Source organism: Nicotiana tabacum, chromosome 6 (assembly GCF_000715075.1).
Source record: "Nicotiana tabacum cultivar K326 chromosome 6, ASM71507v2, whole genome shotgun sequence".
NCBI lineage: Eukaryota > Viridiplantae > Streptophyta > Magnoliopsida > Solanales > Solanaceae > Nicotiana > Nicotiana tabacum.
This window is the reverse complement of record NC_134085.1, coordinates 214,351,514-214,378,808: the sequence shown is the minus strand read 5'-3', so window position 1 is coordinate 214,378,808 and position 27,295 is coordinate 214,351,514. Positions and strand designations below refer to the sequence as shown.

The 27,295-nt window shown below is 36.8% G+C and overlaps 2 protein-coding genes across 2 annotated transcripts; one reads left to right on the top strand and one right to left on the bottom strand.

Annotated features, from left to right (window-relative positions):
- The first annotated feature begins 3,740 nt into the window (after positions 1-3,740).
- On the top strand, positions 3,741-9,208 carry LOC107807753 (SNF1-related protein kinase catalytic subunit alpha KIN10-like). The gene is made up of 11 exons (XM_075256671.1): positions 3,741-3,879; positions 4,336-4,523; positions 4,715-4,899; positions 4,990-5,172; positions 5,264-5,395; positions 5,497-5,682; positions 6,146-6,235; positions 6,562-6,645; positions 8,250-8,375; positions 8,451-8,678; positions 8,985-9,208. Exons 2-11 carry the CDS (start codon positions 4,340-4,342, stop codon positions 9,099-9,101), a joined length of 1,515 nt encoding a protein of 504 aa, XP_075112772.1. The 5' UTR covers positions 3,741-3,879; positions 4,336-4,339; the 3' UTR covers positions 9,102-9,208.
- Positions 9,209-23,456: 14,248 nt separating this feature from the next.
- LOC107823009 (putative receptor-like protein kinase At5g61350) lies at positions 23,457-26,355 on the bottom strand. The gene has a single exon (XM_016649591.2). The coding sequence runs from the start codon at positions 26,209-26,211 to the stop codon at positions 23,665-23,667; it is 2,547 nt and encodes an 848-aa protein (XP_016505077.1). The 5' UTR covers positions 26,212-26,355; the 3' UTR covers positions 23,457-23,664.
- Positions 26,356-27,295: the final 940 nt, after the last annotated feature.

Below are 27,295 nucleotides of genomic sequence, written 5' to 3'. Positions count from 1 at the left end.
TCTAAATATGTATTATATTATGCGTATGGTAGGTAAGGGTCAATGTAACAATGACCCTACTGGTTCTCGGGGTCGAGAAAAGGTTAGGAAGGGAAAGAGGAGGCTAGATAATAATACTCCCTCTTTTCCATCCTCTACAGAGATGCCTATGTCTTATCCTCCACCCCACGACTATACTGAGCTGCCACAACATCACGAGCCCTACACCTTCATCCAGACACTAGGTCTTTCATCACAGGGCCATATGACTATATGTCCGACATACAGTCCAGCTACCTCACGACCACATGGATCGCAGTCATCTGCACCGCATCCATCTATATCACATCCCTACATATCACAGCCACATGGATCACATCCATCCATGTCACAGCCACTCGGGTCACAGCCATCAGTATTACAACCACTTGGGGTCCATCCAAATATGTCGCAGTCACAAGGATCATAACTATCTTCATCAACGACTCCATCTATTTCAGGCCTTCGCTTGCGAGGTAGTAGCTTTGACCCCCTATACTGTCCACACATGCCTCTAATATACATGCTTCGGATGATGATGATGATGATGGTGACGAGGAAGTGCATTATGATCAATATCGCAGGATCATCATAGTTCCTGAGTATGATCGGTAAGAGTTATTTGTTATTTTTGCGTTTATTGTTTTGTAATAATTTTACTAAGATATTAATGTGTTTTTATTATTAAATTGCAGGTTCATCCTGAATAATAAGACTACGAGGATAATCACCAAAGCCATCAGAAGCTTTATGATGACCCTTATGTGACTTGGACTGATTTCCCATTCTCGCTGAAGGAGCAAATTTTCAATCAATTTATGGTATAAATGTTCTTTTAAGCAGTTTAATAATTTATATTTATGATATTTCCATATTATAATTAACTTTTAAAATATAGAGCAAGTGTGTATGGGAACACCGCTATAGCGCGGAAGTGACTGCAAATTTTCATCTTAAAGCTCACAAGCGATTGTCGGATGCTTTCTCCGATGCTAGAAAGAAGAACAAGAAGCCTGACTGGTTATTTCAAAATTTATGGGATGATTTGCAAAGGCAATGGCTTACCGCAAAGTTCTTAGATAAGAGTGAAAAAGGAAAAAAAGCTCGTGCATCTGAGAAGGGAGGCTCCTTGCACACTGGACGTGCGATCAACTAGGGACAATAAAAAGAAGATTGGTACGTAATTGCTTAAATTGTTTTAATTTTCAAAGTATACCTATTCTGTTTATTAACTAAATTAATTTTTTTCAGGAAAAGAAGTTGGGGAGTCCAATGAACCATGATGAGCTATTCAAGGAGACGCATATTATAAAGAAGAAGAAAGAGTCGGATCAAGAAAGGTGGGTCGAGGACCGGACCTCGACTGTATATGTAAGCTTTCACTTTTCTTTAAGTATTTTATTTTACTTTTATATAAATTTTGAAATACTAATTCAATTTAAATTTTTGTATAGGGTCGCTACCAAACTAACGTAGAGGAATTCATCCGCACTCAGCCAACTGGTGAATCGGGAGAGCCAACCCAACCTTCGAACGAAGATGCTGAAAGAATATGGATGGAGTATGCTGGCGGTCCAAAATGGGGGAAGGTATACGGGCTTCCTACCAAAAAGTTCTGTCGCTATAAATGTGGAATGCAAGGAATAGGGACTTCCTCACAAGGCGAGCAACTTAATGAGGAGAGCCTCTCCGCTATGCGGGAGACTGTGACAAAGCTCACATCCAAGCTAGAAGCGGCCAAAGAAAGAGAAAGGGTTAGAGATACTCAATTCCTTGGCATGCAAGCTCAGATCAGAACTCTCCTATCTACTGGAGCTTTTCCGTTGCCCCGGTCTTGTGAGTCATCGCCAGAGGCTCGACCTGCACGTGATCATTCCTCCCATCGTCCCCGTGATCGTTCCTCTCGTTCTCCCCGTGGTCGTTCTTCCTGTCCTCCACAAGACCCTTCTTGACACCGTCTTTTAGATGAAAGTTCATCAGACGGTGATGATGATATTGTACAAAACACTCATTGACTTATATACTTTGAACTAGACAAATAGAACCCGTTTTGAACTAGTTGTAATAAGTTTTAACTTGGTTTTGGATTATTATGTTCAATTGAACTTTAATTTGTTAGTTTTAATGTATGTATTAATTGTTGTTGATGTTGTTGTTTTATGTTTGCTATTAGGTGTAATGGTATGCTGACAGGTGGTGTAGCTGCCAAAACAGACATTTTATGCCAAATTTATAACTCAGAAAACCGACCAAAGTTGATTGATTTCTGATTAAAAGAAATATTTTTCTGCAAATTACCGACCAAAGTTGGTCGGTAATCAATAAAAATAAACAATAAAGATTTACAATTACCGACTAAAGTTGGTCGGTTAATGAACAAGGAATTCTCAGAATTCAACATTACCGACCAACTTTGGTCGGTATTGTTAATTTTTATTTTTTTAAAAAAATATATATTTTTATTTACCGACCAACTTTGGTCGGTAATGTTTAAATTTAATAATTAATAAAAAATATAATTTAAATACACCGACCAACTTTGGTCGGTAAAGTTAAATTATTAAAATATGTTTTCGGCCAAAGTTGGTTGGTAAATATTTTAAATTCTTCAGATGGTCGTTTTAGTATACCGAGCAATCTTGGTCGGTAATTACCGACCAACTTTGGTCAGTATATTAAAACGACCATCGAAATAGCGACCAAGCGTGTTTGGACGGGTTTTGGTCGGTAATTAACCATAACCAACCAACGTTGGTCGGTTTTTCTGATCAGTATTTACCGGATTTCTAATAGTGAATCATGTCGGTATCACTAGTTTGTAAGCCTTTTTTATAATACTTATATAAGTTAACGATACGCAATATATATCATAGACAAGTTTTACTTTGTGATGATAATACTTTTGACACTAAAGTTGTCACCTTAATGGGGAAGGTCGATCAACTTCAGACCAAAAAGAGCTAAGTTGCTTAAAATGGATCATTTTCGTATATATATTTATTTTTTGGGGCCACCATTGAAAGACAACATTTACCAAGTCAATGAAAAATAGCCATTATTTTATTGCAACAGAGACCGGTCCAGCATAATATACTGGAGTTCGGTGCACTTGTGTATGAACTCCAGCATATTATGCTGGATCGATATACTTTGCTGACTCCAGTATAATATACTGGAGACTGGAGCACCGGTGCTCCAAACTCCAATATATTATACTGGACAATTATATTTGTTGGAACTCCAGTATATTATGCTGGAGTTCTACTGTACTTATGTTGGAACTCCATCATATTATGCTGGAGTTCCAGCATACTTATCCTGGAACTCCAGTATAATATACTTGCGTATTTTTGGGTTTTGAATAGTGTTTTCGCTCAAATTTATCTTTACATGAAAATTAGCTAAATTTCGATTACTTTTGAAACTGGACTATTTTTGAACGACCAGTTATAAATCTGGCTATTTTTGAATTTCTCCCTAAAATGCGCACAGATGCTAAGGAGTACAACTAAAGACTAGGCCCGTCAAAATAGTTGGATCTGTATAAGAACTGGCCTGTAGAATTAGGCCCAAATTGTTCAGACGAATTAGGCCTAAACCTATTTGAGATGGACAACCTTGTAATGGGCCTCATTGAGGAATTGGGCTAATTTTGTCGTTTTCGATACAAAGTGGAAAGATGTAACGAATTTGTCCATATCCCGTTACGTATTGCTGAGTCAGATTCTAAACCCGAGAACTTGAAAAGCTCCAATCACTTTCCTTCACTGTCTGAAAATTCTCCGCCCTCTTTTTTTCCCCCTCTTTCCCGAGAAAAATTCGCGCATGCACAGTCAGAAATTCAATTCATTCACTTTCTAGGTATTTTTTTCTAACTCGTTTACTTCCATTTTCTGCTGCTTATAGTATTTACAAAATTCTTGGTTTTTGTGATTAATTTTGTCATAAGTTGAGCAAAATCGTGCTATGAATCAGTAATTACAGTTTCTGAGTTTAACTTGATCTGGCTGTTAATATCTTTTTTCTTGAACATTGATTGCGGAATCCTCAAGTTGATAACTTGTCTAGCGGAGCTTTCGAAGTTTCTGTTATTGGATTACTTGTTCAATTAAAATCTGCTTTCTTTGAGGCTCAGTTGACCTAATTTTATAATGTGATAATTAAAGTTGTTAACTTTAGTTAATCTGCTGTATGTACAAATTATTCTTTGAGAAGAGAATGGATTTACTGTGTGATTCAAAACCCTGATGCTATGAATAGCTAGGTATCCAACTGTGTTGACTAAATTACTAGAGGTGTCAATCATGTGTTTTATAGGCAAATGAGTAGCAGAGGTGGTGGAACTACAGATACTCCTTTTCTAAGGAACTACAGGCTTGGTAAAACTCTTGGCCATGGATCCTTCGGTAAAGTTAAAATTGCTGAGCATTTGCAGACTGGGCACAAAGTGGCTATCAAAATCCTTAACCGTCGAAAAATGAAGACTCCCGACATGGAGGAAAAATGTATGAAGCTAGTGCCTGGGGTATCTTTATGTTATCAATAGATGTGGTTTCTGTTTGTTCTTTTTCTTTACACTATGAACATATTTTCGTGAAGTTTAAAACAAGTTTATTTGAATCACGTCTTGGTTTAGTTCATTTGATATTTAGAAGGTCATTCACGGGGCCTCTAAATTTACTCTTTCTTTGTGCAGTGAGAAGAGAAATAAAAATATGTAGATTATTTGTGCATCCACATGTCATACGACTCTACGAAGTAATAGAGACACCATCGGATATATATGTTGTGATGGAGTATGTTAAGTCTGGTGAACTCTTTGATTATATTGTAGAAAAGGGCAGGTTACAGGAAGATGAAGCTCGCCATTTTTTTCAGCAGGTAGAGTTGATTTTTTATCTTGGTCTTTTTATGAATGTAGTTTCTTTTTTCACTGAAATCATAATTGGTTGGTTGTTTCACTGGGGGCAGATTATTGCTGGTGTAGAGTACTGCCATAGGAATAGGGTGGTTCATCGGGACCTTAAGCCTGAGAATCTGCTTTTGGATGCAAGACGCAATGTAAAAATAGCAGATTTTGGCTTGAGCAACATTATGCGAGATGGCCATTTTCTGAAGACAAGTTGTGGAAGTCCAAATTATGCAGCCCCTGAGGTGGAAACATGTACAGTTTTGTTGTTTTTAAGATAACCATTTCTCTTTTTAGCTGGTAGGCTGAAGTCATATCGACAACATTTATTTGCAGGTTGTCTCTGGGAAACTTTATGCTGGTCCCGAGGTAGATGTTTGGAGTTGTGGCGTTATCTTATATGCTCTTCTTTGTGGTACACTTCCTTTTGACGATGAGAATATTCCTAACCTTTTCAAGAAAATAAAGGTACTTCCATTGATATACTTTTCTGTCTGGTTTCCCTAGATTTTCCGTGCTTTTACAGTTGAAGTAGTGGTTCTTTACATGGTTGACAATGTGTCATTCAGAGTGGGCTCTACACCCTTCCAAGTCATCTATCAGCTGGAGCTAGGGATTTGATACCAAGGATGCTAATTGTTGACCCTATGAAGCGGATAACCATGGCTGATATTCGTCAGCACCAGTGGTTCAAAATTCATCTTCCTCGGTATTTGGCCGTCCCTCCACCTGATGCTATGCAACATCTCAAAAAGGTAAATATGACATTACTTTGGTAAAAACAAAGGTTATCTTGTATGTTGCTGAAAGGGTTCCAATTGATTTTACCCCTTTTTTGTCGACTGCTGCCTCAAATCCAACTTAATACGCTGCTGCATATCCAGTAACTTATACTGGACACTGGTTTTTGTGGTTTCTCCACTTGTTACTCCTGTATTAATTCAAGTGGTAACATAAAAGAATCATCAAGTATAATTTATATCAAAATACTGTTATCAATCTTCACTTCCTTTTACGACATTAGGGAGAACTTATGTATCTTGCTGCCATTTCAGAGGATTTTGTTTGACTGGAGATGTCAAAAGCTTATCAAATCTATCCTATATATCTCGTTCCTCATGCATATTATTATTTGTTTGTTAAATACTTGAGGTATGCAATTCTTTCTCTTTACCCATTCCCCTGATACTATAAGCTGTCTTGCTTGCAACTCTGCAGCTTGACGAGGAAATTCTCCAGCAAGTAATGAGGATGGGGTTTGATAGAGACCAGTTGCTCGAATCTTTGCAAAAGAGAATACAAGACGATGTACGTTGCTTCTTACATCATTACCTCTGACTCTGTCTCTTGGCATCACTACTTTTTTCTTCCTGTAGTTTTTCTCCACTGCATATGCTTACTAAGGGGTATTGGAAAAGGAAAAAAAATCTAGCAATTGTAGATATACTTGAATATACATTTCTACCTAGAAATTGAGGCTTTTCAATGTTGCTTATCCTTGGGGGGGGGGGGGGTCATGCACATGATTCAACTGAAGTCTGGGCTTACATTCAATCAAATTGATTGCAAAGGGACGAAATGTAGTCAACCTTTTAATTATTTCAGCTTGTTTATACCTTATATGTCTGTCTCAGGCTACTGTTGCATACTATCTGGTGTATGACAACCGTTCCTTGGCTTCCAGTGGCTATCTAGCAGCTGAGTTTCAGGAATCTATGGTATGCTCTCTCTTATTTTATAGTCATTATTTTTCATAGCACAAATTTTTTGGGCTGTTATTTATTACCCTTGTTCCAGGGATTTGGGATTTGGGAATTTGCCAAAATTTGAATAAAATTTATGAACAAACATGTATTTGCCAAAAAAAAAAATTGACAAAATCTATGGCCAAACGGGTCCTAAAAGTAGTGTTACAACTCAGAGCTAGCGCATTTTCTAACCTCTTTTGTGTTTGGGGTTGGGGGAAGAGGTAGCAGTTCCCCTGATATTTGCTTGATTGAATCCATTCGCCTTCGAGAATATGAAGGTGCAAAGCATGTCAAGAGTCATATTCTTTTGCATATGACTAATTTTAAGATCCACTACTATGGTTCATATTGTCACTCTTATTACAAGTTTGAGAATACTGGTAGTTCAGTTCTGGCTTTACACAATATTATCCTCGTAACTCCCCTATTTATTCCCTAAGTTTAGAGTAGAGCTGTCAAAACGGCCTAGCCCAGCCCAGCCCAAGCTTCGCGGGCTTTTAAATTTGATGGGCTAGGATGGGCCAGCCCGCCACATGAATGGGCCTAAAATGGCCAGCCCAACCCAGCCCTAAGAGGGCCGCGGGCTGGGCCGGCCCTTCAATTTTTTTAAGAAAAAATTTCTTTAAATTCTTAAATATTTTTTCGTGACATAGTCAATTAATCATGTACATAACTTCTGTTTGCTTAGAGCGTAAAAAAGCTTGATATTTAACGAGGAATTTCGTCATTGAAATGCAAATTCTCTATATCTCTAACTCTTCTTTTTTAAAGTTATATGAATATTTTCTTAATGCTTTTCTTTCATTTTCCTCAGATTCAGGGATTGCTTCAATAAGTTTAAATGCTGAGGTTTTTTAATTTAGGATTAATATCATTTGCTGATTTCATCATTATAGACCATAAAATTTTTAAAATTCCTGAAATTTGCTAGTGGTCAATTTTTTTTGTTTTGTGGATTCAAAAATGATCTTTTTCTATACTAAAGAGCAGTTTAAATATTAATAGTATATAGTATATTAAAGTAATCCAAATTGATCATTGGCCACTTAAAGTAATATTTTCTTTTGAAAATTGATTATTATTGGTCAACTAAAACTTTTCGAGTTCGTTATTAATTAAGCAAAAGAAAAACTAATTGTCATATTACATGCATGTCAAAAATATAAATTCTAGTTGATATGGAAAGGTAAACGAGCAATCTAGGGTTGGGGAATGGGGATTATCATTAATAGTTTTTTTTAGTTTTTACTTTTTAAATATTAAATATTTAATAGTTAATTAATTTGTTAATTTTTAACCCACGGGCCGGCCCAGGCCCAGCCTCGGTCAAGCCTCAAGGGCCAACGGGCTGACTTGTGTCGGGCTTATAAGCCTCAGTTTTAAATGGGCTCAAAAAATCCTAGCCCAACCCTACCCAAGTAGCGGGCTGAGTTGGGCTGGTCTCACGGGCTAAGCCCATTTTGATGGCTCTAGTTTAGAGCTATGCTTCTTCAAATGTCACATAACTATTTACTATAGCCTCAAGTATTCCACACTCATGAGGTTGACCTTGATATTTACTTGTGTTTCTTTAGGATGGTTATTCCCCAGGATTGTTTCCAAATCTTGATCTACAGCTGTCCACTGGGAATGGAATTTCTCAAGAAGCAAATTTGAGACAACCATTTTCCAAAGAGAAAAAATGGCTAGTTGGACTTCAGGTTAGTTGTCTTGCAGTATATGTAGTGGAAAGATTGTATGAATTTCCTCAATTTCATTGTTGATTACTTTGTCAGTCTCCAGCAAATCCACGGGAAATCATGAATCAGGTTCTTGGGACTCTGCAAGAACTAAATGTTCGATGGAAAAAAATTGGGCACTTTAATATGAAGTGTTTATGGTGTCACGATCTTGATTTTCATAGCATGGCCAGCAATCATATGAATGATGATCATTTTATTAGCAATGCGACTGCCCTAAGTACACATTTTCAGCCACAAACAGCTGTGAAGTTTGAAATGCAGGTATAATCATCTTTGTTTCATTATCTTTTGCTCTCAACATAATAGTGGTTTTTTCATGAATTTGATAACTGATGCATAGATTTGGACAGCAGTTTTTGTTTAAGATTGCCAATTCTAATCTATCGTCTATGACCTAGCATCTAGTATTCAGTTACATCGATCGCTGAATCATGTTCAAAAAATTGGAAAAAAGAAAAATCCATTCAAATACGGAATACCAGTGATTCTACTAGTAGGAGCGTTTTTAGTTTTTTTTTTTTTCTATTTGAATCTCCCTAATGTGGATTTGGGTAAATACTGTTGCAGCTCTACAAAACTCCAGACGACAAATACCTGCTTGATCTCCAAAGAATTAGCGGTCCGCAGTTCCTCTTCTTGGATTTCTGTGCTGTTTTCATTATGCAGCTGGAGGCACCACAATGATTGGAAAGAAAGAGGATGTCTGGAGCAATTGTGTATTTTGTTGACAATGAGAAACCTTGTTGTACATATCAATGTGAATGGTTTTCTAGTGTTGTTTCTTACAACTAGTTTTAGTGTACGTGTGTTGCACGTGTGCATCACGTTAATCAATATAAAACATATACAAATTATTAAAAAAATAGCAATGGAGTTAAAACTAAACGCAATATATGTTTAAATGAAGAAAAAGATATTACTACATTGATATAATATATAGCTGAATTCAACATTTTCCGAGTGAAGTTAGTGTAATGAATTCTATAGTATTTATAGCTATAAATATTTTATTATATTAGATACAAATATGATATGTTATATTTCGTTCAACATCTCTTTGTAAACTTTACGTTCATAATGTCGTTATACAAAAAAATAGTTATTCATTCAAAGTTAATTAAAATTATAGCCAAATGAACCTCTTCTTGTGTAAAAAAAGTTGCCTAAATTCTTATTGGTTTAAGTCTAAATTCACTTCATGCAATAGTCAATACCATCCTAAACTCACTTCGGATGTACTATGCTAATAACAATTTTGAAATTTCAAGAGTTCACAATGTTGGGGTCAATTTTTCAAAATTATCAGAGGATGAGGGGGTGAGGGGACGACAAATTTATAGTTATTTCAAGAGTTCCAAATACATTAATTTAACTTAGGTTTAACATATTAACTATAGTTGCACATTCACATAGTATGGTGGTAGCTTAATTTATTTCTAAATTAACACCATATTAGTTCAGACTTTTAGAAATTTAAAGTTAAGATTAAATCAAAACTCTTAAAAATTTAACAGGAAAAAGCGAATATACATTGCTGATGGATGTTCTATATTTTAGGCAATCAATTATTGGTAATTTGGAGGGAAAAAATACCATTATATACCTTAGAGGCTAAGAATTAAAAAAACTTTAATGGTCACGTACTAAACTCCAAAAGGATATTTATAAAAACTGGTCAAATAAGGAAAAATAATAATAAAGCAAACTTTAATTGAATTTGAAGACCTAATATTAGGATCTTCTTAAATAAAATTTTAGTTGATTTTGAAGTCCTAAATATTCGAAAAATAATTAAATGACTATTTTGTCTGGTGTGAAATTAATTTTTAAAGGATAAAAAAAGGCGAACGATATTTTGATAGGGACTTTATAGTATAGATATAGATGAATTTAGGATTGTATAATTTTTTATTCCTAAATATGATATTGAATAATTATTTTGGGTGCTTAATTGAACATGAATTAATTACTTTATATGATTAAATAAGAATACTTAAAATACATATTTAATTATTCTACATTGAAATAATTTTACTTAGAAGTTACTGTATTAAATAATTTTAATTTAATGTATGTGATTTTATGTCTCCATTTTTTAATTTTTAATTAGTAATTAATTGAAGTCGCCATCGTTCTCATCTTGATTTTATACGTATTGCACAAAGGATGTATTGTCTATTAGTACAATTTACATAAGGTAAAATATTTATTGATTTTAAATTCCTAAATATTAGTACTTCCTACCTATTTTAATAGGGAAAGATTTAATATAAAATTTTTTAGTTGATTTCAAAATCCTAAATATTAGGAAACTAACCAAAGTTACAAATTTGTCCATTGTCAAAGTTATTTTTTAAGGGTAAAAGATGAACGATATTTACTATTTTTTGGCCGTGCAATATAATAGAAATAAATTTTATATATATTTTATCTAAGAGAAATAATTTGGTACATGGTTTTTTTTTTTCTTTTTCCGATTCACACCCTCGTCCTCCCTTTCTTTTAGCCAAACGTATATTAAAAAAAAACTCCTAAGTAAAAGGATTGAATGTAATGGATTACAATCAAACCTCTCCATAACAACCTCATTTGTTCCGAAATTTTTTGGCTGCTATAGTGAAGTGCCGTTATAGAGGACATATATTATAACATAATATAATATTCGGTTCCGAGAATAACTCAGCTTTTATAGTGAATGACTATTATATAAGGATGATGTTAGAGAGAGAGGTCTAGGGATATAACCTAAAATATATATGAATACTTAACGAAACTTTTGCCTAAAATATTTATAGAAAATTTAATTGGTTAATGTTTAAAAAAAAAGACTCCTAAAGGATTCCAAAGTGCTCATACTTTTCCTAATATAACTTTAGGAATTGAAAGTGTTCCATCAAAGGTGTTTACATGCAGACGAAGCGTACAAAACATTGTGTTTTTCCGAAGCTATTTTTTTTTTTTTACATATATGTTATATTATATAGCTCAAATAAGGAAGAATTTGGTACACAATCTTTAATTGATTTTTTACATATATGTTATATTATATAGCTCAAATAAGGAAGAATTTGGTACACAATCTTTAATTGATTTTTTACATATATGTTATATTATATAGCTCAAATAAGGAAGGATTTGGTACGCAATCTTTAATTGATTTTGGAGTCCAATGAATTAAAACTATTCGTAAATATTAAAAAAATAATTAAATTACTATTTTGTTCAGTATAAAATTAAATTTTTAAGGGTAAAAAAGGCTAACGATATTTCGCTAAGGGCCTTCGTGCTTTTAATATAGTATAAATTATATTTTGTGTTCATGTTTATATGGGTCAGTTTTTTACTTCTTTACCTGATTCATACCCTCTACAAGTGAGGAGCTCTCGGCTTTCTTTCCTACTGATTATAGTGTTCTGACATTGACTTGTTATGGTTTTTTTCTCTCAATTAACATTATACAGTATACTTCTTCCGCTCTTGTTGTACTTTTCTTTTTAATCTGCCCTAATACTTCTATCTGCTTTAATTATGTGAAGTATATTACCACAGTATCTTAAATACTACAAAATGTTCTATATATAAACTTTTGCACATTCTAGTACAATTTTATGCTTTAGTTCATTCTGTTTCTGCGTAAAATCCAATTTATGCATGTAAGAAGTGTAGAACAATCTAGTTCGTAACAAGTGTTGTATAACCATTATCTATAGATGCTGCATCCCATATTGGGTAAAGTATTAAATTAACTCATATTTCCTGTCAAAATGTGAATATCGAAATTGTTTAACCAAAAATCTGAGTCTTTGGTCAAAGCTAAAAAGAAATTCGGGTTACTGATAATCAGGAGACAAAAATAAAATACTTTTGAGAACGATGGTAAAGAAGCAAATAGATGTATATTTCAATAAATTCTCAATAGTATTCCGTGTCCTTACAAATGATGATACTTATTCCTTTTATAGATAATTCTAGGTAAAAGAATGAAGCCTCAGCTTTAATGATATAATCATGAGTAATAAATGATATTAAATAAGCCGTTATACAATCATTCCTATTAAATACCGACTTCATAACGTATCAAGTATTTAATAATGAATTTGGACTCCTTTCTGTCACCAGATCTTTGCTTTCAATGCCTTCTATCCGTTGGCTGTAGATAATTTAAATTGGTACGAGACTCGTATCTATACGTTGTCTCGTGCCTATTTAAATTCTTCTTCCCGTGGCTGTTTCCATCCGTGCCTCTTAGTCAATTGCTGCGCTTTGACCATTTAACTAATCCACGTGTCATGCCACATCATCTTTTAATATAAACTCAGTTTTTTCCCAATACAGATAGTCCCCCCACTTTCCATTTTTTTTATCAATTAAATAATTGGGAAGTGGATCTTCATGTAAAAGGAATTGCAATTAATGCTCATGACAGTACTAACGTCTCATCAGTCTTTTCCATTTAATGTTCTGCCCATGTGTCATTTTCTAATTGATTCCACTATTCATACTCTTTTTCGAGACTTCTTCACTCTCACTATTTACGAAGTGATAGCTTTCTTTATTATAGGCTTCTCATCATTACACTTAAAAAGTTGACGGTTCCCATTTTACACATAACTTTGTCCTCCTTTGTCTTCTTCACAAATCTTCAGCACATACTTCCTTCTTAACAATGTCTTCTTCAAACCCTAACCGTAAAAAAGTTCCAATTTTAGATCAATTCCCCAACGCCCCTGTTAGACACAGAAGATGCGGAGGAGGTAGGCTTCGAACAGGGTTAGAATCTACGCGAGGCGGCTCCTCTGGTTCTTCTTCAAGGAGTTCCATCCCAAAAGCCCCTTCTTCTAAGAGTAGGGAAATTCTTGATCCTTCTCAGGAACCCTCAGTTGATGATATAGTTCCCGGCGATTTGTCTTTTGAAAGTGACAAAACGTCTCTTCAAAAACAAATTAAAAATTTAGAAAGAGTCGATATTTACCCAACAATAGTAACCGAACTTACAATCCCCACCATAAGAAGAGATTGTAACTGGAAGGATAGTCTCCGAATGTCAATTCCTTCCCCAAATCAAAGAATTTCGTCTTTTAGAAGTAGGTATTCTTCTGTTTACACTTACCCCTTCACTTTAAGTTTCAATCCTCCGATTGACCCAGTTATTCTCGATTTTTGTCGTTTCTTTACAATTTGTTTGGCCCAAATCGGTCCATTGGTGTGGAGAACAATGGCTTGTTTGAGATATTTATCTTCCAAGGCCAATGTCAATTTCACCTTTTCTCACCTCGTTCATCTATACCATCCTAACTTAATACGCCATGTGGTTTTTACCTTAACTGCAAGGAGCAAAAAGGTTTTGGTAAATCCTGAGGATGATAAAGATCGTGGATGGTATATTCGTTACGTTGCTGTCCGTACAGTGGACTTGATTGGTGAAACAAATATTCCCTTCCCTGAGAAGTGGAATTTTGAACGTAGGTTTCCTTTTATTTACCGTACTTACTTTTGAGAATTTCAAAAGAAAGTTGTTTTTTAATCTCGTCCCTTCTTGGTTTTTTGTAGCAACCATGGGAGATGTGGAACCTATTCCCAACTTTCATGGTTGGGTAGATTCACTTTTGAAGATTGCTTCTAGGGAGCAGAGAACTTGGAAATCAATTTCTTCCTTACATGGCTGGAAAGTCAAAACACACGGTATCCCCTCTTTTATAATTTTTTTTTTACATGTAAGTGCTTTTTCCTCAACTTTAATCATGTATATCCATCCTTTAATCAGGATTTGGCATTAGAGGAATGACGGCTGAAGTAGCTATCGCCATTCGCATGTCTGCGAATGTTGCTCTTGATTTGGATAAGGCTCGAGTTTTGCTGCCTAAAAGGAAAGCTGCAAAGGAAAGTTCTGAAGAAGAAGAGGAGAATACCTCCCTAATTACCAGGCCAAGGGTCAGGAGACGAATAATCATTGATGATGAAATTGAAAACACTCCTGCTCGTACCTCCGCCACCGAGCCTGTTTTGATTCAATCTGATGAGGACATCGAACCAAGAGATAATGATGAATCAATTCAGCATCTTTTTGACAGTGGTTTCGGGAGTGGCGAGCTCGGCCCTGTTTTTGATGAAGCTCCTCTTTCCTCATTTGTTCCTATTTCTTCCATTCCTCTACCAGCCGTAAGTATTTCGTTACCAGTTTTGACGACTTCCGTTCTTTTGCCAGTTTCTACTGCTCCTATATTCGTTCCCTTGGCTGTTTCTACCGCACCTTCTTCTGCTCCTGTGGTTTCTACATCTTTTCCTTCCATTCCTTCCACTGCTCCTCTTCCCTCTGTTCATCATACAGAGACAGGTTCTAGCAGTGGAAGTATGACTATGAGAAGTGTTACTTTGGAGGTTCCTGCCAATCATAGCCTCTTGAGGAAGACCGGCAGAGCCGATGTTTGGCTCGAACCTCTAATTGGAGATATCGAGAAGAAGAAGATGGAGAGCCATAGCTGCTTAACTCTGATGAATGACGTAGTTCATTCTACTTTGAAGGTATTTTTACCAACAAGTTTTTTTTTAAAATTATCTTCAATCTCTCATTTCCATGACTTACCTCTGTAGGCTAATCTTATTGGCACGAAATTAATGGGAAGAATTTCCCTACTGGAAAGAAGAGCTCGTGAGTCTGAAAAGACTATGCACGAGGCCGAGGAAATAGCTAGGGGAGCCCAGCTTGAAGCAACCAATTGGAAGGAGCAGTTCGAGAATGCTAAAGGGACCATAGAGGAGTTGCAAGAAGATAAAAATCTCCTGGAGCAGCAAAACTGTGGTTTAACTTCTGAACTGGCAACTGTCAAAGCCTCTTCAAGCCAATTGAAAAGAGACAAAGAGCTTTTGGAATGCTCTTTGTCAGAACAATTATCCAGGGCTAGTGAAGAAGTTAGAGAGCTGAAGGCACTTTTGGCTAGGAAGGAAGAATATGCAGGAGAGTTAGTGCAAAGCTTGACTCAAGCTCAGGCTGACTTACAGACTTCCTCTGACGAGATTCATGCCTTGAAGAGTTCTCATGCTTCTCTTGAAGCTTCCCTTGATTCCCATTTAGCTGAATATCAAATCTTAAAAAACGATCTTGCTATGTGGGAAAAGGAATATGGACTTCTAGAGGAAAATTTTAACATAGAAGTGAGTTGGGCTTTCCCGAAATCTCGTCGTGATGCTATGACGGAAGCTGCTCAAGAAGGTTTTGACTTGCAGTCTGAACTGGCCAAAGTCATAGATACCATCGAGAAAAGCCAACAGTCTGCTGATACTCCTTCTCCTGCACTTGAAGTTCCTGGAACAGAAGAACTTTTAAATGAAGAAGTGCATACTGCAGCAATTGGGATTACAATTCCTGCTTCAGCTGAAAACGTTGCAATTCCAGCTTCAGAGGGTGAAACTTCTATGACCCAGTCTGTGGAAGTTGAAGCTTCCGTGACTCTTGTTTCCCTCATTGATCCTAACATCTCAAGCTCTGCTGAAATCGTTCATGTTGCTGCTTCTTCAGAAGTTGCCACCGTGCCTGTGGCTGAAAGTGAAATAAATATTGCAACTTCTGATGTGCTGACCCTTTCAATTGAATGATGGTTTTATCCCTTAGTTTTTTAAGGGATTTTTTGGTGAAAGTCCCCAGTTATCCTAATGGGGCACTTGTATAAACTTTAATTGACTAAGTTTCTACTTAGTCTTTTTAATTATATTAAGAAGTTTTGTTAGTACTGCAATGTATTCTATTCTTGTCTTTAGCTTACTTATTTAGGACTTATAGAATAGTTTAGCATTTTTATCCTTTGAAAATGCTTTATGATACTTCTCATGACTTATTAACATGAGGATTATAAAAGAGGGCCCTTTTATTTTATCGACACTTAATGAAGAAGACGTCTCAACTTCATAATGGTGTTATAATACGATGAAAGTAATAGGAAAACACACGTTTTATATGAAACAACTTTGGCAAGTTTTTATTCATAAACTTTTAACAAGTGTTTGACTGTTACATGTATTACAATACATCTACAACTTTCTCGTAACTATTTTTCTTGTAACAGATTTGTAAATAACATAAAATAAAACAAGGTTTTTCTTCATAACCTGTTTCAGTACATAGTCATGACCCTATCTTTACATGTTAAGAAGGGTTTGAGAGGTGACTTTGTTTATGAGTTTGAGAGATGACTCTGTTGTTCTCATGAATGCTGAAGACTTCGTAACTTTTTCTCAACACTTGCTTCTTTGTAGCCGATTTTTGTTCGATACTCGTATCTGTCTCTTTCTACACATATCTGTGTATAATATGTAGTCCCCCAAGTGTTTGAGCGGTGAAGTATGAAGCCTCGAGCATTTGTTTGTTTCTTTTACTTTGGCCCTTTTCCTGAAACAGAAAGATATACGGGACTCGACGGTGCGATTATAGATGAAGACTGTCTAACTCGTGTGTATTTCCATCAGATTAATTGCAACCCTGGGCTAGGAATTTAAGAATACTCCATTTTGCCTTGCAGGTTGTGACTCATCATTTGGCACGAGTTAGGATATTTTGCCTAGCATCTAAAATCGTTAGTAAAATATTAATAAACCAATAGAGAAATTTTAACATGATGATACCTGACCGTAGGTACTTTCTTAAAAGTAATATCTTTTTAAGTGGACAGCATTCCAATGTGAGGGTAAACTTTTAACATCCATTGTTTCCAACTGGTATGCTCCTTTTCCCGCAATGCCACGGACTTTGTATGGTCCATCCCATGTTAGATTTAACTTTCCTGAGTTAGCAGCTTTTGCAGACTGGAACACCTTTTTAAGCACGAAGTCCCCAATTTTGAAAAATCTGAGGCGTGCTTTCCTATTGTAATATCGTTCTATTACTTGCTTTTGTGCTGCCATTCTTATCAAAGCAGCTTCTCTTCTTCCTTCAAGTAAATCTAGGCTAACCCGCATCTCTTCATTATTAGATTCCTCCGTTGCCTGATCGTATCGTGTGCTTGGCTCACCTATTTCAACTGGAATTAAGGCTTCCGTACCATAAACCATCGAAAATGGTGTTTCTCCAGTGCCTGTTTTGGTCGTTGTACGATAAGCCCATAGTACTCCAGGTAACACCTCGGGCCAATTACCTTTTGAATCTTGTAACCTCTTTTTCAAGTTATTAATAATAACTTTGTTAGTTGATTCTGCTTGTCCATTCCCCACTGGATGATATGGCGTAGACGTTATTCTTTTGATCTGCCAACTTCGAAGAAATTCTGTAACTTGTGCTCCAATAAATTGTGGTCCATTGTCACACACGATCTCCTTTGGTACTCCAAAGCGGCATATTATATTTCGCCATATGAAGTCTTTAACTTCTTTTTCTCGTACCTGTTTAAATGCCCCTGCTTCTACCCATTTAGTGAAATAATCTGTAAGTACAAGTAGAAATTTTACCTAACCTTTTGCTTGTGGAAGTGGACCTACGATATCCATTCCCCATTTCATAAAGGGCCAAGGGGCTAAAACAGGATGTAGTAACTCAGCTGGTCTGTGCATATTATTGTCGTACCGTTGACATTTATCACATTTGGACACGAAACTGGTTGCCTCTTCTTCCATCTTAGGCCAATAATATCCTGTGCGAATTAACGTTCTTACCAGTGACCGTCCTCCTGCGTGATTCCCACAATGTCCTTCATGTACTTCTCTCATGACATATTCGGTTTGAGAGGGACCGAGACACCTTGCTAGTGGTCCGTCGAACATCTTTCGATAAAGATTACCTTGATATAAACAATATCGTGCAGCTTTTTTTGCGAAGCGCGTAAGCCTTTCCTTTGTCATTAGGCACGGTTCCGTGCTGTAAGAAGGCAACAATTTCATTTCTCCAATCCCATGTTAGATGATTAAAATTTACCTCGTTTTTATCAGGTTCAAGAACGGAATGAAATAGATGTATGACTGAAGCATCTGTATTGTTTGCCACGTCTGCTGCGGACGCAAGGTTAGCTAAAGCATCTGCCTCTACATTTTCATCCCTTGGGATCTACACTACTTTCCAAGTTTGGAATTGCTTTATTAACTCCCGTACCTTTGCGAGGTATTCTTGCATTCGTGACTCTCTGGCTGTATAAGTCCCCAGCATCTGATTAACCACGAGTTGAGAATCACTCTTGATTATAATCTGTGTTATGCCGAGTTCTCGTGCCAATTCTAAACCTGCAATTACAGCCTCATACTCTGCTTCATTGTTAGTTATAGAATGACATTTTATAGCCTGTCTTATGGTCTCACCCGCAGGTGGTACGAGGACTATTCCTAAGCCTGCCCCTTTTACATTAGATGAACCGTCAGCGTATAAAACCCAAGTCCCCGGGTTCGCACCATTAAAAACTAATAATTCTTTTTCTGCTTCTAAATGCATCCCCTGGCTAAAATCAGCCACGAAATCAGCTAGTACCTGAGACTTTATAGCGGTCCTGGGTTGATAAATAACTTCATACTCACTTAGTTCTATAGCCCATTTTGCTAATCTTCCTGAAAGTTTGTGTTTATGCAATATATTTCGAAGTGGAAAAGCAGTAACAACTACAATGGGATGACATTGAAAATAAGGTCTTAACTTTCTAGATGCCATGATCAAAGCTAAGGCTAATTTTTCTAGCTGTGGGTATCGTGTCTCAGCTTTCAATAAGGACTTACTTACATAATAAATAGGAGATTGTTTACCTTGGTCCTCGCGGACTAAAACAACACTTACTGCGACTTCAGACACGTCCAAATAAATGAGAAGTTTTTCCCCCACCTTCGGTTTTGCCAACAACGTTGGTTTTGACAAATAAGCTTTCAAATTTCTAAGAGCTTGTTGACAATCTTCATTCCATTCAAAATGATCTTGCTTTTTAAGTGTAGAGAAAAACTTAAAACACCTTTCCGAGGATTTGGAAATAAATCTCCCCAAAGCTGCAATTCTTCCCGTTAATCTTTGTACTTCCTTTTTATTAGTAAGTATATCCGGGATTTCTTCTATTGCTTTGATCTGAGAAGGATTCACTTCAATACCACGATTAGAAACAAGAAAACCCAAAAACTTACCTGATGCCACCCCAAATGCACATTTTTCTGGGTTGAGTTTCATATTAAATTTTCGCAAAATTTCAAAAGTAACAGATAGATGAGAAACATGGTCGTGAGATTGCTGGGTTTTGACGAGCATATCGTCTATATATACCTCCATCGTTTTCCCTAAATGTTCTTGGAACATTTTGGTGACCAACCTTTGATAGGTTGCCCCAGCATTTTTGAGGCCAAAGGGCATTACCTTATAACAGTAAGTCCCCCTGTCTGTGATGAAAGAAGTTTTTTCTTCATCACCAGGATCCATTTTAATCTGATTATATCCTGAGTATGCATCTAAAAAACTTAAAAGTTCATGACATGCGGTTGCATCAATTAGTTGATCTATATGCGGTAAGGGAAAGGAATCTTTTGGACAGGCTTTATTTAAATCAGTATAATCTACACAAACACGCCACTTACCATTTTTCTTGGGTACGACCACCGTATTAGCTAACCAAGTAGGATATTTTACCTCACAGATTGATCCAATTTTTAATAACTTTTGGACTTCCTCCTGAATCACCTGGTTCTTGAAAGCACCTTGTTTCCGTTTCTTTTGCTTTATTGGTGTGAAAGAGGGGTCCTCATTGAGTTTGTGAGTGACCACATTTGGTGGAATACCTGTCATGTTAGCGTGGGACCAAGCAAAGCAGTCTAAGTTAGCTTTTAAAAATTCGATTATCATACCTCGCATGTTCGTGCTTAAATTGGCCCCGACATAAACCTTCCGTTCAGGCCACTGATCAAATAACATCACTGCCTCAAGATCTTCAATTGCCGTTTTGATGCTTTCATTTTCTTCAGGTTCTTGAATTGTGTCAGGTCTTGAGTCCAAATCCGTCTTTTCCTGTTCAGTTGAAGTTTGATCTTTTTTACCTTCAACTGTTTCCTGTAATTGCTACTTTTCTTTATTCTCGGTGCTCGTACTTGTTACAGCGTTGACACTTTGAGCCATCTGCTGATCCCCACGAATTTGGCAAATTCCCCATAGTGATGGGAATTTAATAACCTGATGTAGAGTTGATGGGACAACGTCCATATCGTGTATCCATGGTCTCCCCATGATCATATTGTAGGCCATTTCCATATCAACTACCTGAAATTTAGTTTCCTTCACAACACCCATAGCAAAAGTTGTTAGAAATACCTCACCTTTTGTTACTACACTTGAATTGTCAAAGCCTGACAAGGTGTGCGCCTTGGGTATCATTTTGTCTTCAGCTTGCATCTCTCGTAGTACCCTTAATAATATAATGTTTACAGAACTCCCTGGATCAATCAAAACTCGTTTTACATTAGTATCATGTACAAGTAAAGATATTACCAGTGCGTCATTATATGGAGTTGTTACTCCTTCGGTATCTGCGTCATCAAATGAAATACTTTCATTTTCAAGGACCTGCCGCACTCGTTTCCCATGTGTAATTGTTACCTTAGAAACCTTGTTGGAGGTTGTATAGGTTACGTCGTGAATGTCCTCTCCCCTGCTTATGACATTCACTGTCCTTTTGGGTGAAGGAGGTTGTGGTGGCTCTTGTCTGTTTTTCATATAAGCTTGCTTTCCTTTCTCACTAAATAACTCAGTGAGGTACCCTTGCTTTAATAAATGATCCACTTCACTCTGCAGGAATCTGCATTCTGAAGTTTTGTGCCCGTGATCGTTTTGAAATTCGCACCAATGCTCCGGATTGAATCTACTTGGATTTGACCGCATCTCTTTTGGCCACCGTACCTTATCTCCCATGCTTCTTAAAACAGCTACGATCTCGGAGGTAGAGACATTAAAATTATATCCACCGAATCGTGCCTTTAAACTCCTGTCATCATCTCGTGATTCTTGTCTGTTCCGATCATTCCTGAACTTTGAAGAAGAACCAGAATCCCGATTCCTTGATTTTTAATCATATTGCTGGCTATCTTGTTTCGACCGTGGGTCCTTTCCTGCGGGTCCCATATATGGATCGTACCTGTTTTTACCTGATCTTTTTTCGGTTTCTGACCTTCGAGTACCGCCCCTTTCTTCATGATGGAGCTTAGGTACGGTATCTTCTTCGATCCGCAGCTTCGTGCTATACCTGTTGTAAACATCATTCCATGTGGTTGCAGGAAATTCTCTAAGACTTTCTTTGAGCCGTCTCGTGGCTTCAGAACTTTTGTCATTTAAATTACTTGCAAAAGCTATAGCAGCCCAATTGTCAGGCACACGAGGTAGAGTCATTCTTTCACGCTGGAATCTATCAACGAAGTTTCTAAGCAACTCTGAATCCCCTTGTTTGATTTTGAAAATATCTTCCATCCTTTTTTCAACCTTTTGTGCTCCCGAATGTGCTTTAATAAAAGAATCTGCAAGCTCAGCAAAAGAATTAATAGAATTTTCAGATAAAAGAGAATACCAGGTTAATGCACCCTTGGTGAGAGTTTCTCCAAATTTCTTGACCAATACTAATTCAATTTCTTGTTTGGTCAAGTCGTTGCCTTTTACGCCGGTTGTAAATGCAGTTACGTGGTCACGTGGGTCTGTAGTACCATTATATTTTGGGATGTCAGGCATTTTAAACTTTTTCGGAATTGGAAGGGGAGCAGCACTAGGCTTCCATGGTTGTTGTGAGTATTTGTCCATGTCTACTCCTTTTATTACAGGTGGAACTCCAAGGATTTGTTCAATACGCTCATTTTGTTCCTTAAGCTGTTTCTGCAAGGTTAGTACTAAATTTTGCAAATACGAATTATTTAAATTACCTGGTCCCCCTTCTTGTGGTTCACTGGGGGTTGCTCCGTTTCCAGAATTATCAAGACCAGAACGGGGGTTCTCCAATGTATTATTATTAGGAGTTGGTGTAGGTGGCGCAGCAGGCAATCGACTAACAAGTGCCTGAAGAGCTTTGCCGACCTGTGCATCAATTAGCTTTTGCAAAGCTTCAGTTGTAACTCCTTCAAAATGTTCAGATTGCTCTTGTTGATCAGCACGTGATTCGGTAACAGGAGTGCCTTCACGAGATTGACGTGGTGAATTTAGAGGAGAGGGAACCACATTATCTTGATTTTGATGTATTTGATTCTCATGGTTTCCCAATGTGTTGTTACTATTGTTGTCGGCGTTGTTGTTTGACATGGTGACGCCTAATAGATAAGATGTAGCTTAAAAGGAAAGATTATCAGATTCCCGGTAACAGAACCAAGTTGTTTAACCAAAAATCTGAGTCTTTGGTCAAAGCTAAAAAGAAATTCGGGTTACTGATAATCAGGAGACAAAAATAAAATACTTTTGAGAACGATGGTAAAGAAGCAAATAGATGTATATTTCAATAAATTCTCAATAGTATTTCGTGTCCTTACAAATGATGATACTTCTTCCTTTTATAGATAATTCTAGGTAAAAGAATGAAGCCTCAACTTTAATGATATAATCATGAGTAATAAATGATATTAAATAAGCCGTTATACAATCATTCCTATTAAATACCGACTTCATAACGTATCAAGTATTTAATAATGAATTTGGACTCCTTTCTGTCACCAGATCTTTGCTTTCAATGCCTTCTATCCGTTGGCTGTAGATAATTTAAATTGGTACGAGACTCGTATCTATACGTTGTCTCGTGCCTATTTAAATTCTTCTTCCCGTGGCTGTTTCCATCCGTGCCTCTTAGTCAATTGCTGCGCTTTGACCATTTAACTAATCCACGTGTCATGCCACATCATCTTTTAATATAAACTCAGTTTTTTCCCAATACAGAAATCATAATGGAGTTTTGAACAATCATGATTTCGACGATGTCATAAGACATTACCACCCGCTTTAGCGAAGAACGTTGGTGCTCGAAACTGAATTAAGGAGATTGAGGAACTTAAACACAATATTTCTCCATCTAACAGTTTACAGGTTTTCTCAATTCTATTGGAAAACAACAATAAGTATTGAAAAATAACACACCTGAGTGAAGATAAATCTGTAAATATAGCTACAAGTACTTAAAAGTGAACTCAATTAGATCCTCTTACACAGACAAACTCTGGCATGTCTTCAGTCATCATGAACTAAACAAGAAATCAATCCAAGATAACCCAAGATTGCTTGAGAAGTAAAGTAAAAACATGGAAGCAGAAAAGTAAGAAAATAAATAAAAAGGAGTTGCTGTAATTTCAGTTATCTTCCTTGAAAATCTTCTAAGAACATAGGAGAACCAACCACCACTCCAGAATCATCATTGATGTTAATTAGCTGATCTTCTTTATTGGCCTTCGGATTTGTCCCAGGTTGTTCTGAAGAACTTGGCTTTGAATTTTCGTTCTCATTTTCCACTGGAAGATCAGTCTGTGGTGATGCTCCTTCAAGTTGTAAAGCATACTCTAAGTTCCACAAAACATCTCCCATTGTAGGCCTGTCAACCCCATATTCTGCCAAACATTTCTCTGCAGCTTCCACGTATTTCCTTAACGCCTCGGGCCTAATGGTTCCTGCAAGATTAGGGTCTATGATCTTCTCAAGAGAACCCTTTCTGTGCTGCTGCATTGCCCACTCTGCTAAATTTACTTGTTCTCTTGGCAATGCTGGATCAAGTGCTGGCCTTGCACATAATACCTCAAATAGGACTACCCCAAATGAGTAAACATCAGATTTTTCTGTTAGTTGTTGTCTTCTGAAGTACTCAGGATCAAGGTAACCAAAACTACCCTTCACTGCTGTGCTAACGTGTGTTTGCTCCAGTGAAGGACCGGTTTTTGACAAGCCAAAATCAGCCATCTTTGCGACAAAGTTCTCATCCAGGAGGATGTTTGTGGTTTTTATATCGCGGTGTATTATTCCTTGAGTTGATCCAGTGTGAAGGTAATGTAGTCCTCGAGCAGCTCCTATGCAAATTTCGAGCCTTTGTCTCCATGATAGAGTTGGCAAAGTGGAACCATAAATGTGGTCGCGAAGAGGACCATTAGACATGTACTCATAGACAAGAATCATTTCTGATTGTTCGTCGCAATACCCAATGAGTGAAACAAGATGTCTATGCCTAAGCTTGGATAGCAACTCAATTTCAGTTCTGAATTCATTTATACCTTGTGAGGATGATGGATTTCCTCGTTTTATGGCGAGTTTTATTCCATCTTCCAATTCACCAAGGTAGACTTTTCCGAAGCCTCCAACACCAATGACTGCCTTTTCATCAAAGTTTTTTGTTGCAATCTTGATTTCATTGAAAGTGAAAAGGCGGCCAAAGTTGAGGCCAGAGGATATGATTGTTGAACAAGTCTTGCTCTTGCTTGACATGAAACTACAGTAACTGGCATTGAGAGGAAGCCAAGAGGAGAATGTCTTCTGCCTCTCCCAACCATTTTTTGGTTTCCTTCGCCACCTAACAATGCCCATTACAAGCAGTACTATTGCTGTAACCCCCATTGCCAATCCAAAAGCAGCAGCAATTCTCATACTGCGAGATTTTGGCACTAGGCCTGCATTCGTTCCACCAGATGAGAACAGCCCATCTAAACTTCCCTCCATGTTGCTTATCTTCATGACCTCTAACCCATTGAGGATGGCATTTGGGAGGCTAGACAGAACATCAGCCGCTGGCCCCACCTGCACGATGATTGAGCCGTTGGTTATGGCTGTGGCATTGAGCACAAAGTCTTTGTAATAAGGGGTGGCCAAATCTGAAGTGAGTGTTGAGAGGTCAAGACTAGAAACCCCCGCTATCTCATTAATATAGACATTGAAGTACAACTCATTTAGGCCTTGGCTCACAATATCACAGAAATGCATTCTGATCAAGTAAGAAAAACTCGGATCAACGTTCATCTCCCACGTTAGCATAAAATTCGAGTTTGCAACCCCAGCATCAGCCATCCTATCAGCCGTTGCATAAACCCAACGTGGAGCAATCAAAGGCGTTGCACCTCCATCCGGATATTTGATCGTCTCAGGAGGAACCGACACATTTTGAGCTCCTTGTGGAAATACCATGTACTGATCATCAGGCAACCATGTCCTCCACAATGTATCATTTTTAGGTGTGACAATTGATCCTCCAATATTTAGCCGATAACTTACTTCAAACGCGAACTGAGACAAGCCATTGAAATCACCAACAGGGGAAACTGCAGCAGCTGAATCAGGAATGAGATCATCTGGTGCTGAGACAAACTCAATAGCATTGATAAACGCAAAAGATTTCTTCTGAGGTGAAAATTTGAGGGTAAATTGAGATGAAGTAATATTAATAAGATACTCTTTGAACACTGTTTTACTAGTATCCTTCACTGAAAAATCATGTAGTAAAACAATACTATCACAAGAAACACTGAACATAGCACTTGTTAGACTGTAATTTGGATGTGAAAGAGGATAAAAATACAAACGCACCCAATGTCTGCCCGGTTGAAAAACAAGAAATCTATACATAGATTCACTTTCAAATATTCTTGCTGTTTGATACAACAAAGATTCAGATGAAAAAGAAACCTTTTCTTGTAAAGATTTAACAGAAGCTAAAATAGTCTGATCAGTAGACAAGTAAGAAGCAGATTGAGGATCAGACTTAAAAGTCCTTCCATCATCAAGCAATGTGGTATCAGGGGATCCACAATTGATCAGATAAGTATCAGCTGGTGTAAATTTTCCTTTAGAAGTTGAAGTGGCTATATTTGCAAAAAACAGTACAAGAAAAGCAAAAATGACAAAATAGTGTTTTCTTCCTCTCATCTTTTGTTGTATGAGAGCAAGATTCTTGATGTTAGAATTACTAGTAGAATTTTTGAATAGACATAAGGATAGCAAATAGTGTAAGAGTAGCACGTTTATGTTTGTAAAGGTCAAGAAGAATATTGTGAGTTTAATGAAATGGCTAAAAGAGAAAGAACATTAGTTGTTAACATGTTTGTATAGAACGTGCCTTCCTGTATTGTTGTTTGAAAATGTAGACTTTTTCTGAGAAGAATTAGTATTTGAGAGCTTTTTCTGTTAAGTCCTTAAATTTTAAAATGATTTGATTAACTAACAACAAACACAAAAGTCCAATAGCGCGTATCCAGCTGGGAATATAATGCTTAAAGAAAAGATTGTTAATTAGTTGACCTTAAAAGGGAAATGGCTACCATCAATAGCAGAATCAGATAATCTGCCTTAGGTTATGCCAAGTTGTGGGACCAAACACCCAAGATTTAGGAATTTTAATTTATCTTCATTAACGTCAGTTAAGTAAGTTGGGATTTTTTTTAAGTTGGGATTATGGTTCTCTTAGTGAAAATAGCACGGGCTAGCCAGTTTTCGGACGGATAATTGAAAAATAGTCACTATTTTGCTGCAACACGGAAAGTTTCAGCATAATATACTGGAGATTGGTGCACCTGTATATGAACTTCCAACATATTATGTTGGAACTCCAGCACACGGAAAGTTCCAACATAATATACTGGAGATTGGAGCACCCGTGTATAAATAATATGTTGGAACTCCCATATATTATGCTGGAAGTTCACATGTAAAAAATTCGAAATCCAGTATATTATGCTGGAATATTTTTCGGATTTTGAATAGTGTTTTCATTCTGATTTATCTTTACATGAAAAGTGACTAAATTTCGAATACTTTGAAAACTGTGACTATTTTTCAATTACCACTTACAAATCTGACTATTTTTGAATTTCTTACTTCTCTTATGGTTCTTAATTCATTAATCAACTCATTTTCTTGGGTGATTATATTCTATTAAACGATTATTGATCTAATCAAACAAAGTGATGAGAAAAAAGTAAGAGACTTGAAAGGTAATTGCTTTCTTGCACGC